The sequence below is a fragment of the Pterocles gutturalis genome, unplaced genomic scaffold (genome assembly GCF_000699245.1).
Source record: "Pterocles gutturalis isolate BGI_N339 unplaced genomic scaffold, ASM69924v1 scaffold12853, whole genome shotgun sequence".
NCBI classification, from domain to species: Eukaryota; Metazoa; Chordata; class Aves; order Pterocliformes; family Pteroclidae; genus Pterocles; species Pterocles gutturalis.
The window spans coordinates 79,978-96,066 of record NW_010125933.1 but is presented as its reverse complement, the minus strand read 5'-3'; the positions used below and the strand labels follow the sequence as shown (position 1 = coordinate 96,066).

General features: G+C 38.7%; 1 protein-coding gene across 1 annotated transcript in view; it reads right to left on the bottom strand.

The window, feature by feature from the left end:
• Positions 1 to 1,938: 1,938 nt before the first annotated feature.
• The window catches only part of NAV3 (neuron navigator 3), a gene marked incomplete at its 5' end in the record, with an annotated part of 67,625 nt that continues 53,474 nt past the window's right edge, over positions 1,939 to 16,089 (bottom strand). The window contains 9 exons of the mRNA XM_010078787.1: positions 1,939 to 4,620; positions 6,676 to 6,879; positions 9,643 to 9,761; positions 10,417 to 10,613; positions 11,036 to 11,107; positions 12,155 to 12,309; positions 14,346 to 14,581; positions 15,321 to 15,489; positions 15,753 to 15,848. Of these exons, the coding sequence (XP_010077089.1) occupies positions 4,501 to 4,620; positions 6,676 to 6,879; positions 9,643 to 9,761; positions 10,417 to 10,613; positions 11,036 to 11,107; positions 12,155 to 12,309; positions 14,346 to 14,581; positions 15,321 to 15,489; positions 15,753 to 15,848 (1,368 nt within the window). The remainder of the gene's footprint in view (positions 4,621 to 6,675; positions 6,880 to 9,642; positions 9,762 to 10,416; positions 10,614 to 11,035; positions 11,108 to 12,154; positions 12,310 to 14,345; positions 14,582 to 15,320; positions 15,490 to 15,752; positions 15,849 to 16,089) is intronic.

Sequence of the window (16,089 nt, the reverse complement as noted above, 5' to 3'; positions counted from 1 at the left end):
GGCTATTTAATGATAGCATTAAAAATGAGTCCTTGTAAGCAAGAGCACTGTCTCAAGTACTTTGTTAAAACCCCTTTTCTTTCTGAGGCTGCACTATCCCACTCCCGTTTCTGTTCCTGTCCTGGCAACCTGAGCATTCACCAGGCAGGTCTCCAGAAGAAGGCCAACAGGTACATATGCTGAGACACTAGGCACAGAAAGAATTTGACAATTAAATTTCATATCTTTTCCCTTAAGTAATAGCAGCTGGACAACATGCAAAGACTGCAGCACTGAATTGTAAGAAAGCCATACTGAGATTGCTAAAGTCATCTGGTCTATTCCCTTTCCTGTGTGAGATCAGGTCTACATATGTAATTTTAAACAGAAACTAATCTAATCCATCCTTAGAGAAGTACACTGATGGGGGAGCCATGTAACTCATCATATATTTCCTATAATATTATACACACATGGTTTTGTATTACATTCTACTATTCATACCCATGTTAAGCGGAATACAAATATACCCACGATGACCCAACAGCGTAGCTGTAAAACAGGAACCTTCAGGGAGGGTCCTAGCAGGATTCAACAGGGGTTTGTTATTTGCAAAACGTTGCTTACTCCTTTTACCTACAAACTGAAAGACAAAGTAAGATGGTGGTTAGCAGGTTTTGGAAGTCAGTGAAACTGGTGGAGTAGTAAATTAGACAGATGTAGATTGTAGAGAATGATCTGATGGGCTGATTTGAATATCCTGTTTTAATACAGATAAATTTGCAATCATACATCTAAGGACCAAAGAGCATAGTTTATACAGACAGGATTGGACAAAGTATTTCAAAATGATGCAACATGAAAAGAAGTCGGGGTCTTGGTAGATAATTAACTGAACACGAGCCTGCAGTAGGATGATGCAATTAGAGAGTGAATGTCAGCCCTGAAGCCTAAGCAGGGAAAATATGAAGTGGGAGTAGGAAGGTGATATTAGTTCTGTTTATAGCAAAAATAAAATCATCACAGGAATACCATGTGCAGTTCTCGTATCCACACTTAAGAGAGGACTCTGACAAATCAAAAAGTAGTCAGAAAGTCCTACAAAAAGGCATTGAGGTCTGAAAGGCATGTGTTACCATGAAAAGCTAAGAATGAGCAAGCTGCTCGTTTTATCAAAAAGAAAAGCAAGGAAAACTATTAAACGTAAAGGATGTTTTTGATTATGGTTCCCTTTTTAGTATAGGAGGAAAAGGCATTACAAAAGACTGTTTGGGGTAATTTTCTCTTGAAAAGAAAGAGATACCTAAGATCTAACTGCAAATAAAGCCCTTAAAAAGCAAACCCACCCAGTGAATAATTAGCCACATTGACAGTGAGGTGCTGGATCTTCTACTCTGTACTGTTATGTCTAAAGGTCTTTCCAGGGATATGACAATTTCAGGAGAAATTACAGACCTGCTGCTGAGACTTATAGCTGAGGTGCTACAACTTGCAGGATCATAATGATATCTTGCAACCTCAAAGCCTGTGAGTAGCTAACTAACATAATTCTACTTTCTTTCTTTGAATTCTAATAAATCATATTGATGTATACCTGCTGAGGAAGTAGCCCTAAGTTCTTCACATTTGAAAATAAGGTATAATACTGCACCAGTTTTGTACACATTTACCACCACTGAAATCAATACCTTGTATTTGAAGATAATCTTGAGAACAGGGAGAATGTAAAATTGTTTCAGAACTGCACAACCCATTCCCACCATGGAAAGAGCCATTCAAACATCATACTGAATCACTGGAACATGAAACAGTACTTAATCTTGTTTCAGAGATTAGTTCTGATGAATACATAAAATTACATCCCTCAGTTTTTAATTTTGTTCATATGTTTTTATATTTGAAATTACATCGAACTGTTAAGTGGTCCTGACTGCAAAAACACCAGACTGTGTTTTCAATAAATAATTCCACTTTAATGGCAAAGTAATAATTTAGACAGATACAGTGCGCACACCTGCAAAAAAATATACGCAAGCTGGTTTACAAGCTAGAGGAACAATAAACCAATAGAAAATACATCATCCAGTTAAGTCCGATGACACCAAATACTTATTATTAGGGCTTTACAAAGACTACAAAACTTTTCAGATGATTTATTTCACTGTTTCTGTCTATTTACATGATATGTTACATCAAAAATGTACAAAATATAAAATGTGTACAGACAAATGTTTCACAAACAATTTCTGAGTTGTAAACTAGGTGGACTCACTGAGATGCATTGCAGGAAGTTTTGTATATGTGATATTGTGTGTTTGTGTGTTCAGTATGGCAGGAAACGATTCGCAGGTTTGCTCAGAGCACAGGTACAGGAAAGAGAGACTTTCCTTTAGTTCTTTTGAGTCAGTCAAGGTGTATGCACTGACGTTTTGCAACAGAAATGGATCCAGATTTGGGGGGCATGATGTTGGTCTGACTGAATCCTACATGCATAAAATCAGTTAGAGTTTTATTAGGGCAATAGCACCGTGTAGGAACCTCTAGATTCAGCGATGCAGCTCAGTGCCATTTGGAAACTGCATTGATATATCTTTGTTTTACAGCTAGTGACCACAGGGTGGCCACAAAGAGTTAATAGCACCAAATATACATCCTGAAGGTAACATCCATGGAGGTGTACAGTACATGTCTACACAATGCCAGAGCCCTTGGATACCTTCTTGTTTATATGCACCTATTTTAATCGGATGCCTCTTCTGGTAAAAGAGTGTTTCCGATTATTCTGAGCAGGTGGAATGCAATCTGGTTGTAGCCTGCCGTGACATATGCACTTAAAACTTTTTCAGATTTTTTTCCCCCCAAAATGTATTGGCTTCGTATAGATATTGAAATATGTTGACTGTAGCATTGCTAGCTCCTGCATAGTCATAACAACTGTAAGTACAGGACAAACACACCAGGTAATAACAGCTTTTAAGGTTTGCATTCTGTATTTGTTTGTAACATACAGGAAATCTCAGCAAGTGAAACATCTCTTAACACCAACAGAATAAAATACAATTTTTTTTGTTTGCTTTTTTTTAAATTTGATTTGTGCAAGGCTTTTTTTCTTTTTTTTTTTCTTCAGTATTTACAATACCCACCCAGTAGACTGTGCAAAACCAACCCACTTTTACAGTATAAACTCTTCCTCTTCCACAGTGGACATCACTGCTTCAGTGTTCTTTTATGCTGAATTCTTCATGTACAACAATAGCAATCAAAACAACATGCTAAAACTAGAAAAAGGAAAAAAAAAATACATATATTTGTGCTCATGCTGCATCAAGTGCATCCAGCTCTGCTGGATAAGAATTCAAAACATCTATCCTCCAAAAACTCCATTCCATTGGACCAAATGGATTTGAGCTGATTTTCTCAGCATTTAGGTGGCAGTGGAAGTGGGTTTGGGTTCCTTGTGTATTTCTAAGGGTAGGCAGAGCAATCTATTCACAAGATAAAAATATTATATAGCAACTGTTCTTTCTCCTATCCATTTCTTTAAAAAATCATGATATACAGATATGAGGCTACTGTGTTAACTGACGTTTTCTCATTAGTAAATGAAGAAAAAAACAGTGTAAATTACCAATGGTTTAGGAATTAAACCAACTGTAAAACTGTTCTAGAAATCTGTTTTAAGGCAGTGAGACAGCACCATAAGAAATGTTCCTTCTTTCACTGAAAAGACTCAAACAAATGAAGCCCTAAAAAGCCTTTAATCAGTGTTGGTTAATAATTGGTATAAAACTGTTGTTAAGGAGTGGGCAGGTGGTTAAAAAAGACCTTTGTGGTAAAAACAACTTTATAAAATCTGTGACTCGTGTACTAAAAACTTGATGGAGCGCATCACCGTGACCATGGCAGTTAGAATTAAATTGGCACTTATCCAGCATATCACAGTCATGTTTTCTGGTGATTGCACAATACTGTTTGTGCTTACTGAGTTACTATCATCTTTGACTTGTTTTGGAATGGGCAGTAGCGTACAACACAAACACTACTGCAGTCCTGTGACCAGCACCATGTGGCACAACAGAGGTTAGAAGAGAATTAGAAGACTGCATTGTTCATGCAATGTCTCAGGGTAAACTAAAGGAAAAAAACAGAAGAAGTTGCACTGTAAACTCGTACAGAGAAACAGAGAGAGAGCAAGAGAGAGAGAGAGAGAGAAAGAGGAAAAGGGGAAAAAAATTCCAGTTTGGCTAACACGTGTGCAATCTGCTTAGATGCCCTTGGTCTAGGGCCCTTTCCAGTTGACAAATGGAGTCTCACATTGCTCCATAGGTATTGAAATGCCTTGAAATTAAACTAATTCAAGCTTTCCACTTCAATTTTTCTTCCTGACTTTGCAGAGCTAGGTCTCTTTCCTACCTACAATGCACCGTTCTCACTCAGGGACCTCGGAGTGCTGCTTTAATACTGGCAGTGGTCTAAGTGGAAATAGATTTTACCATAATCCTCCACCAACGTTTGTCCCTTTCAGAGAGTTGATTCAAGGGATGAATCCAAAATGTCATCATGGTGGCTGGTGCTATCACTGTCACAGCTTTGTGCGCTCGAATAGTTGGCTGCCTCTTGAAGCCTCATTAGCATATTCATCTGAAAGAAGAAAGCAATGTTTACATAATCTCATCTCATTTAATGCTGCAGTGACTGTGTTAAAATTTAATTAAGCTCCCTTGCTGTATGAGGTGTGCAGGTATCTAGCTGAGGGGATCATACAAAAGGATTTCAGAAAGGGCAGGGTGTCAGCGGCTCCTCCTGTCAGCCTTTTCATTGCCTCCTGGTCTTTAAATAGAAGTTGAAAGGTCCAAACAGCCAGAGCAATACAATGGAGCTGCCTGATAACTCTCTTTAATTCAAGGGTGAGACCGTCTGCAGCTGCAGCACCGGCAGGGGAAGGAAGCCATATCACAGCTGGACATCTGGGCCCATATTTGGAGACAGTCAAGCTTCCAGATAATTTTTGGATGGCGTAGACACACTACATTGGAAAAGCAACTGAAAACATAATCACACAAACATACCCCCTCTACAAGAGAGAGACAGGGAGGGAGTGAGAGAGAGGTGGACTGAGGCCAGCTGGTTCATAGGAGTCCCATCTGCTGTCGAGCGGCTGACCGCAGCAGGGGAGCAGCAACAGATCCTCCTACCCAGGAGAGGAAGAGCTGCCACATAATTTGGGGATTATTAGAACCTGAAGCCCATCTGAAAAATTATCAAAAAGAAGCATTAAGCCCCAGAAAATTATTTGGATGCTTGACGCCTAACTCTGTGTAATGATCAGGATTTTATTTATAAAACATTCACTTCTGCCAGCATGCTCAGGGCTGCAAGCAATATTGACATTGCTTTAGTGTTTTCCAAGGAACAAATATGCTGTCATTTCAAAAAAAACAGGCAATGAAAAACCAAAGAAAAAGGGGTATTCTTGTGTGTTTATGTGTTAAACCCCCTTTTCCCAGTTTGCTCAGGAATCCTTACATCTCTATGGTTTCAACCTGCACAGCTTGTAAAGTTTTCTCTAGGCATTGAACAGCATTTAATACTCTTTAATGCTATCAGGTAGCTTTTTCCCAAGGTTTAATAGATATTCATGTTTGAGAACACAGACTATGTGAAGTGGGGGTACAATACAGCCTGCATGTAATGTGTCCTGTCTCCACAAGCTCAGGATCTGTCTACCGGTGAGCACAAACTGGAGGCAGGGATAAGCCCTCCGTTCACAAGTTTCAAGCTTCTGAAATGTAGTCAGATACAGATACTGGTCACAGCATGCAGGGAGCAAGGGTGATGGGACACTGAACTTGAGCTGCCCGAGTACTTTCTCTTTACTGCAGATGATGCACATGTGCTGGAAGCCTGGCCAATACACTCACTGGCAGCCCAAATCGCAAGGTCAAACAATCACCCCTAAGCTTATGGACTGGGAGACGGGGGATCAAAGGAGGTGATTTTTTACACTTCTTCAGCATGCAAGGTCTGGTTTTGGATAACAAACACTTTAGTGAGGCTCAGGAGTCATTTTCTTAGCCCTGATAAGAGTTAAATGCATTTTCCTCAGAGAAATTCCCTTTTCCAAGGCCTGCCTGTATTTCAGAAATTTTCTAAAATGGTATTTTGAATTGTGATAAAGGCAGTCTATAGAGAAAGCACTATCCAAGAATAGCAGTTCAATATATGCAATTTAATAGTCCATTATCAGAGGAGGCAATAGTAAACCCAAACATCTGGGATCATATTTAAATAAAACAATACCTGGCACTGAGGGAAATCGACCTCTTATCTTTTAATGCCACCACACATGCATTCCTTTTACATTAGGACTGTTACACAGTCATCAGTTATCTTGAAATGTTCTGAGGAATGGGAAGATGGCTGTCTAATTTGCATTTCCACTAAATTCTCTATGACAGACAAGTTAGATAGTGTGAGTTTCTCACTCCTTCATTTGTACAATGTAGATGAAGGGCTGCCCAACCTGGAAAGGTGTTTATAGAATAACCTGAATAATAAGTTGCTGAGGAGTGGTACCCAAACATTATAATAATGGACATCAGAAACATTTCTGGACAGATGGGAAATGCAAATGTATAGGGACATATTAACATGATGGTGGTACCAGCCAAAGTTTCCCCAAAGTTTAAATCTTACCAAGGGATCCCCCTCTGTATCAGTCTGTGGAACATGCTTTGAGGTTGTTCCTTCCTTTGCTGATGCATAACCTTCATAACCAACATCTTCTGGTCTTAACTGAAGCAGCGATGGCCACTCATGCTGTAGAGATGCAGAGCTCCATGGATAGGTATCAGCTACCCACTTGGAGGGATCCTCCCAGGGTGCCCTCTTACCATACATCTATATTATAGATACAACACAGGTAAGTATCCTACAGAGTTTTCAGCACCGGTTGTAAGAACAGGCAAAAGTAATCAAAACCATCTAAACCATTTTAGTAAGCGATGTGCTTTCAGATGTGCTCAGCACTCAGATATGGGAAGACATTCAAAAGACCTCCATTAACGCTCCTTCAACACGCAGAGTGGCTGCAAACTGAAAAGCGCTCCATCACTAGTGATACTTGTAGGCAACAGTGGGAGCCACAAGTTCTTGATACAAAGTGAAATGAGACCTTTAGGTAATTTGCTTAAGACGTATTGGTGAAATTAACTCAGACCTATCTAAAACATTCAAGTTAATTGGATTTTGTTTGAAGTAAATTAGGAAGTGCCAGTACAGATTGTCCTCTGCTCCTCGTGAAATGGGATGCAGAAGCAGACATCTGTCCACACCTTAAGTTTGAGATCTTTCACAAAGTTAAGAGAAGAAACACAAGGTTAAGAGAAGAAACTCAGAAAGCATAGGTTTACCCTACTATGAAGCACAAAAATGCTTATGAATCTGGAAGGAGGGAAGGGAAGTAAGAATGAGAATATTGTAAGTTTAGGAGGTCTGGTAGCTTCTGCACTAAAATGCACCCTTCTCCACACTGCTGTTCACAAACAACATGTTAACTGAGATCCCCTTGGTTGCTGCTTTACAGATTTCCTTTAGCTGTGAAAATGACACGTTGGGACAGGGAGCCAGTCACCAGGGCTTTCTGTGATCTCTTCTAGCTCAAACAGCCCCACACAATCCAAATAGCAGCATAATATTGGCAGGGCATACGCTCATGGAGCATTCAGATGGGTTGAACTCCTAAAAGGAGTAAAACAGTGAAGGATTTTAGTGCTAAAGCCAGAGACATGAGTTGTGCTCATCACTGCAACACCTGCTCCCAGGCACTTGCTGAATCCAGAGCTCCAGGCTAGGCAGCCAAATTCCCTATATTATGCACTGAGACATTCAGGCTCCTTCTGCCCTCCACTGAGACTAGGCTGCTGTAACAGGGATCTGCCTAAATAAGCCAAGAGGAAATGTTTCTCAGGGAGGCAGCGGGCTAACTCCCAGCTGTAGGCAGCACTTCCCCTCATCTGAGACTAACAGTGATTAAATCTTTTCTGGAGTCTGGGGCAAGGCTTTCAAATTCCATGTCTGACAAGTGAGTTTGCAATGTACCGGGCTAGAAAGCCATTTTCTGCTCCTCCCTGGTTCCAGGAACACCTAATTATATCATATAAAAGATTCCTGTTTAGTATTAATAATGTTATTCTATGGAAGCCATCTAAAGCAGCTAAAAATTGGAACGGTTCATGAAACAACATATTTTCTTCTGTATGCTGCCATCTTCTGCTCCAGAATTGAAGTTTTCATTTGAGTAGGTACGCTGTATACTTAGGAAAATACAAGCACGAGGAATATCACTGGATTTTTACAGTGGTCTAAAAAAAATGCTGTTAATCTCACTGTGGCTGTTCTATCAGATGTTTGGCAGTTTTTTGCACAAGGCATAAACACTCTATAATTCCCAGAGAGATAAGCAGTTTTAGAAAAGCATCCAATATGCAACAGGCAAGATTCTAAACCTCCATCGCATCAGTATGTCACCATGTCAGTATAAGGTGATAAAGAAACCGCAGCTGCTTACACAGTTCTTTGGCTAGTCCATAACAATCCCCTCTGCACTGTGCAGTAATTTCTTTCAGTGTCATGTGTGGCAAAAACCTGCCTTTCCACAAAGAGTCTTTTCAGAGGACATAAAATTGCAGTGCATAAAATAAAAAGGAAAAGGGAGAACGTCAAATAAAAACTGAAAAAAAAAAATAAAAAAGACAGGATTAATTCAAGATTTAGGTTTGCTCCAAAAATGTGGAGTGGTCTGAAATCTTTACCTATATGGAACAGTTTACAGTGGTATCTACAGAAAATCTATTTGTAGCCCTCTTTCTATTAAAGTAGAAGAAATTTTAATAGTTCATTAACAATCAGTGGAACTCTTGCTAACATCTAGCTCTGGAGAGGACAGGATAGAGGTAACTGTGAAACACTCTGATCTAATGGCACTGTTACCCAAAATGAGAATTATGGTCAGGAGGAAACCTTAGCCCACATAGAGAAAGACAACAGAAGAAACAAAGCTATGGGAAATACAAGCAGGGTTGCAAGATAAGATACAAGGATAAAAAGGGACAGACTCAGCAGGGCCAAAGAGTAAATTATCTCAATCTGGTTAGATAAGGCCAGTAAACATTTTTTTTTTCCTGAGTGGTGAAAATATCCTTGTTCACAAGCTTTCCTCCACAAGCCTGTGTGCCTACATGTGTACGTAGGTGGGAGAGGATTACACAGACCAAAGCTATTTTCTTGCACCAGTGTCAGTGCTACTAATTCTTCCATGCAGGGTTAGGCTGAGACTGCCTTGACTCAGGGAGGCAATCTGATCTGTATTTAGCATTGCTGTGAACTCTTTAAACAGTAGAAAAAGAAGAACCTTCCTCCAGTCACAGAGGAGAAACACTCTTCACAAAACAGAAGATATGATAGTGCTGGAGCAGACAAAGCCAAATTATACATCAAAGGAAGAGAAGGTCAAAAGGAGTTCAAGGCTGATATATATAATCCCTCCACAAATTTTCTTCTTGCATATGCAAAAGCATTTGCACTTGGATGCATTGGTTAAGAGTAGCTTGGAGAAAGTCTATGAAACCAATTAAAAAAAAATCTGTGAAACAAATGACATACCTGAAGTCCTTCTCTCACAGCTTCCAGAAGATATGGCACCAGGGAATAGTTCCAGAGGTCTGTGAACCACACTCTGGAGCCATCAACATCCATAGGGCAAGGGAGGAAGAGGCGGGGACCTGAGAAATCAAGTTGTGTATTAAAAAATGTAGAACTAGGGAAGACACTAAAAATAATCTTCACAGAATTAAAAAAGTATTATTGGAGCAAACTTAAGTGATGAGAATACTAATACAGGACTACAATAAGGGAAATACCAGCCTCCTGTTATTAAAAATGAACTAGTTTCACTTTATCCAATTCTAGAGCCTGATGAAAAAGTTCTACAGGCAAAGCTATGTAAAAGAATGACTTCTTTGCTATTCCACTAAAAGACCTCAGGTACATGTATATCTCCCACCTGCTAGTTTGCTGAACTGACCATTCAAGTGTTTTTATTGCCGTAATTATACTGCAGTGTGAAAGCAGGGAAAAAATTAAGCTTAGGAAAGTTGCTATTGAGGTATTTTTTTTGTAAAATTAACTTTTAAAAAGTTATGATCATTTACCTGAAAGTCTTTAGCAACCAAGGCAGAAATACCAGGAAATATATACTCTCTTCATTAAACCTTCCATTTTCATTTCAGTCTTGCAGGCAAAAAAACAAATTCCCCACACTGATGTCGTACTTCCCATTGAGAAATGACAACTTTTAAAAAGATAATATATCCTTCACAAACTTCTAAAATGCTCAGCCTGCACCCTTATTTCAAACCACTCCACCAATGGACTCACCAATAGTTACATCTGAAGAGCTGTGCGTTTCTAGGAAGCTGTTGAGATGATGCCACGTTTTGGGGATCCAGTCAATAATTTTGATGAGCTCATTATTGCGTATGTTCCTTTCTATTTCAGTCTCAATCAGTTTCCTTCTCAGATATCTGCCCAAGAAACCTTTAACAGGCTCCGTGTGATTAGCACACAGCACCCACCTGGGTAGAAAGGATAAATGTCAATCAGTAATGAATAGCAAATACACCATTTCCTCTTAAACATATAGATGAAAATAATGTCATAAGCTTCTGAGTCTTGTTAGTCAGCAATTAAAAAACTCTTCCAAAAAAACGCATTATTGCCCACTGCTACAATACAATCATTACATATTCAAGACACTGCTGAAGACAAATGGAATGCAAGAATGCAATTGTCTTCAGCAACTTGCAAGAGGTGCCAGAAGGCATCTTATTTCTTTCCCCATTCCCCAACGCTGTTCAGAGACCCATTAATAAAGGAGAGACATAGAAGGCAAAATATTTTGCTGTGACAAGACACAAGATCAATGTTTGTCGAAGAAGTGAGCTGAGAAGCAGCGAGCTGTGCAAACACTGCCACAGTAAATACAGAGTGAATGTACCTGAAATTGTGATGCAGCTCCAGATTTGGTGAAGAAGAAACTCCCTGGTTCATGGTTCCAATAATATAGGGACTGAAAAGAGAAAAGTAGTAGGTTTTGTTGAAGTAGAATCCATTCAGGCATTCAGAGAATATTCTTTCTTCTTATCTGCACTAATCCAATTTTTAAAAAAGTCTCTGGATGTATTGTAGTCTTAGATTTAAAATATTTCTGAGGTGCCCCTTTTTTTAAAAGTAGAATCCATTCAGGCATTCAGAGAATATTCTTTCTTCTTATCTGCACTAATCCAATTTTTAAAAGAGTCTCTGGATGTATTGTAGTCTTAAAATATTTCTGAGGTGCCCTTTTTTTTTTAATGTTTACTCTTGTATGATTTCCCTCATCACACATTTGTAGTTTATTGGTACTCATCTGTAATTAAGAAAAAAATGAGGCAACCCTGTCCTCATGTACCTCATAATTTGCAGTAGGCTTAGGGTTTTAATTTCAGAACCCAGCGAATCTCACGAGTAAAGCCATAGCATGTAGTGATTTCACGAAGGGAAGTCTCTATGATGGTACTTTTACAGCAGAAATAGCTAATGTTACAGACCAGTAAAAGTTCCAGAAAACATTATTTTTATTCTTGCTTGGCAATAAAGGACAGTCAGCAAACTTCATACTTCTGCAGTACTACAGGAAAACTCTAGGAAGTGCAAGTCTGCTAGATAAACACTTGCTTCTCATGTATGGTTCACAGATATCCCAAATTCCACTATTATAAAGTGCATTTCTTCTTACTCTCCCATAAGTTGTCCTCATGGTACTAATGAGCTTGTGTGATCTGGCAATGTGAAAGAGATAAGACCCTAATTCAGTCAAGTGTTTAAGTACATTCTTAAATTCTCTGGTACATTTACATCTCACTGAGATGTATGCGAGTCATATAAAAAAAGTGAAGCAGACACCTAACTATTTGGCTGAAGAGGGCTAAAATTATTCAAGCCCATAAGGGCTTTGCTGACAGCCTCTGGGAGTCTAAGTTTCCACTGGGATGTTTTATTTTGCAAAATAAAAAACAGCTTTTACTGTTTTAGCTGCAAAAGGCATGTGAAAGGGAACAGAAAAGCTACTACCTACCATTTATTGTATTTACAGTTGAGGAAACCATTGAAGATATCACTTAGTGAACTGATGTGGTGGAGGTTATCAAGAATTATGACCACAGGGAGGTCAGCACCATTGTTGTCAGCACTGCATTGCTCAGCTAAGTTTGCCAGGTATTGTCGCAGATCCTTCAGCAGAATTAACAAAAAAAAAACAAAACCAAAAAAAAAACCAAAAACACAAAACAAACAATCAAAAAAAAACCAAACCACCAAACAAACCAGAAAATATTAACCCAATTAGATCATGGACATAATTTCAGTGTAAAAGATTTTCAGAAAGATAAAGAGGCTTCTGCAGAGTTTCCCCCCACTGTGGATCATTCCGCTGGACCAGCACATGCAGGAGTACCTGCTTCTTAGGTAGGGCAACATTGAAGCCACGTGCTAGGAAAAAGAAAGGCACTAAACATAAGGCAAGTGACTGAAGCATAAACATTCCTATTTGGTGGATACATTCCTTAGAAACCAGGTGGATACATTCCTTAGAAACCATCTGATAAAATATCTTATCTCCGGAGGAAAATAGGTTGCAATAAAATATGCCATTTCCAATGGGCAGATATACTCACATTAATTGTTGGACCCCATTTTTATCAATGCCACATTTATATAGCAAAAAAACCCCACCAGATTATCACACAATTTAGGCATATTGAACTGCTCCTTCAGGTATCTCCTTTCACCACTCTCACTGAAAATCTGTTTGACCTTTTGGAGATACTGTATCACACCTCATAATAAAGTTTGTTGTGTAAATTATTTTTTTCTGTCATCTGCCTGTCTGGCTGCCATTTAGTGCTAGAGTATAAGAGAGCTTTCTGTTATCAAAACATTTAATATTTTTCTTGACACTTTATTGCCCTTGAGGCTCTGGGCTAGTCAAGTTTTACAGCTGTATCTCTAGAGGTGTCTAATATTGTCAGTGTTGAGAATACTCAGTATTATGGACGAAGTTGCTATTGCCATTTTACTTTCTGGATCAGGGAAAGCAGAATCTTTGTTTCTTTAATGGGAACATGCAATCTTTTTTTATTTCAAGAAAGAACTTAGGCTTTTTATGATCAGGTGTCTCTAGGGAAACATCATGTGTTTCTTCCATGGAATAACACCATCTGTATTATTCAAACACACTTGGTTTGACAATGGTGTTTTTTCTTTTTTAGTACAAACTCAAAAGTTCTATACAAATCTTAACAGGAAAACAAAACAAAACAAAACACAAAACAACCAAAACCCCAAAACAAAAACACCTACAAGAAGCAATTTACCAGAAAGCTGAAAGCTTGCTCTTTTGTGAGGCAGTTTTCATTATAAATGTATATAGCATAACAATAAAACATATACAAATCCCTTGCCAAAGTAAATGACATCACAAATCCTCTGTATAAAGACAGTGAAAAGTGGCGTTTTTACTGGAATGGTTCTCTCGTGCCTTTGGGATCTGTATGTTCTTCCTTCTTATATCATGTTAACATTCATTATGTTCTGTGCAAATCAGAAAGCTCTGGACAAAACCTTTCATTTTCTTTTCCCTGGGTACCAAGTTAGGAATATATCCAATTTAGGACAGCAAGTGAATAGTATTATCTGTGGCTAGCACAATAGTCATGCTAGAAGCTTGATAATCTGAGCTATGTAAATCACTGTGAATGTGACATGATGCAAGAGGTAATTTTAATATGGTCAGGTTCCCGACTGATGCACGCCAGAAATCAGGGCAGCAGTGGCATTTATCTGGTGCTGATTAAGAAGCTGAAGCCAAGACAGTAATTCAAAATTCCCACTCTGAAGTCTTTGCTAAGAATAGGTTGCTACTTTCACCACATAAAAGCAAGTCAGACTAGTATTACTATATATTCAACCTTTCTGATGAAGGAATTAAAGACACTCCAAGAATTGAATTTACATAAGAATTTGACTCTGCATCTATCCTTAGGGTGAATTTCCTCAAATGGAGGGGAAAATTCAGACTTCCTTCACAGTCCTTCAATGGTTTGTTTAGAACAGAAAGATCTGGTCCCTGTTCCTCACTGGGACTGGAGACTGAATTCTTGCAGGAAAAAGTGCTAACTGAGCAGCAAAACAGTACACCAATTAATAGGATCTGCTCTGCATCATCACTGCAAACTGGACAGTAGGTTATCTTTTCATTTGTAACTTACCTTGCTTGACTTGTGATCTATGTTGAAAGTTGCAATTGCATCCTCAGTTTTTTTTCTGCCAGATTTAGTTATAATATATTCAGCCAGCCTGTTAGCTAAATAGGTCTTTCCTGTGCCACTGGGTCCCGACAGAATAATTCTGCGATGCTCCATCAGTAAATTAAAGTACCGCTGGGTAATTGGCTTAGGAATTAATGTGTCAAACACAAAACTGTCCAAACTGTTTTCTTCCACTCCTGGGAAGAAAAGAAAAGAAAAATGGCCTGTCTTCATCCTTGCTAAGGTAGGCATAGGTTTGGCTCAACATCTGATGGCATCAGTGCCAGGCTCAAAGCAAGGTATGATACTTCTGCCTAAATCAAACTCCTGCCAAGGGCTCGTTACTGTGGAAATGCTTATATCCTTCCACAGGACCCAAAAATTAAACAGTAGTAGCAGGATGAGATGGGTAGAAGAGATAAAATCAAAGTAAATGTGAAGAGAAGGCTCAGTGAGGCAAAGATGTATGTTTCAGCACTACAGGCAATCATGACAAAAAGAAAGGTCAAAGTGATAGCCACAAGGGTTACTGGTTGTCACATCAATATATGTACAGTTCTTCTGAAGGCCCCCTTCCCCTGCAACAGCAAATCCCTGCAGCTTTTGTAATGTATTGGATTTTTCCTGCAGTAATGCATAAATATTTCTGATCATAACCTCTGTTTTAAGGGGACAGGTTGCCCCTATTCAGAAAATTTGTACTTTGCTGTGATTTGGCAACCAGGCAGAGAAGGACAGTGATATTCTTAGATTTGCCTCGAAATGCCCCACTGTGTTAGGTATTATACAATGTCACACAGAGAATTTATGTGATAAATGAGTCCTCAAACTCAAGATAAAATACATAAGGGTCAGGTGTAAGAAAAAGAAAAGGAGGGATGGGGGTCTGCAGTGAAGAACTCTACAGCATCTGCAAAAGTATTCTTGGGGTTTTACCTTTCAGGTTCACAGTGATGACGTTATTATCTCCAACCAGATATCCACAAGGCAGCAGTTCAGGCACTTCTAGGCTATGGGCTCTAATGACATCCCCTATACAATAGCTAGCAATACAGTCAGAGCTTAAACCCAGGCTAGTAGTCGGATCCACTCGGAAAATATATTCCTGAAATTATATGAAAACATAAGACATAAAAATGGTTATTGAATGAAAGCAGTTTGGAAAATATCTTGCTATAGGTGAAGTCACTTGACAAGAAGATTCTTGTAGTCACCTTCAATAGAGAATTGCCTACAATAATGAAAAAAGAACAGCAACATTAAGAATAAAGTTTAATAGTGGTGTTAGCTATACGTCAAAAAGCAAAACAAAGAAAAACTTGGCAAGACAACCTGAAGAATACTTGAGATAATTTTTTAGTGTCTTACCTTAAAGAGACGTCTGATTACACCATCTAAAATGTCCCATTTTGTTTTTCCGCTGACTCCAATTGATCCTATCAGATATGCATGTGGTTTTTGATCCTGCAAAGACAGATTTTTGGAAACTGGACTAAAAATAATAGTAATTAGTTTTCAATGAAGATTCATAATTTTCCCAATGAAGAAAATAATATTATTTAGAATGTGTTGTTACAACTTTGTTAATAATCTCTGTGTCAGAAATAAGTATAGATGATATTACTTTGGTACATCTTTAGAAGGAAAGAAATATGTATCTTATTCTGTTCTTCGATTGCATCTGTGTTTATAAAGAGCTGAATAT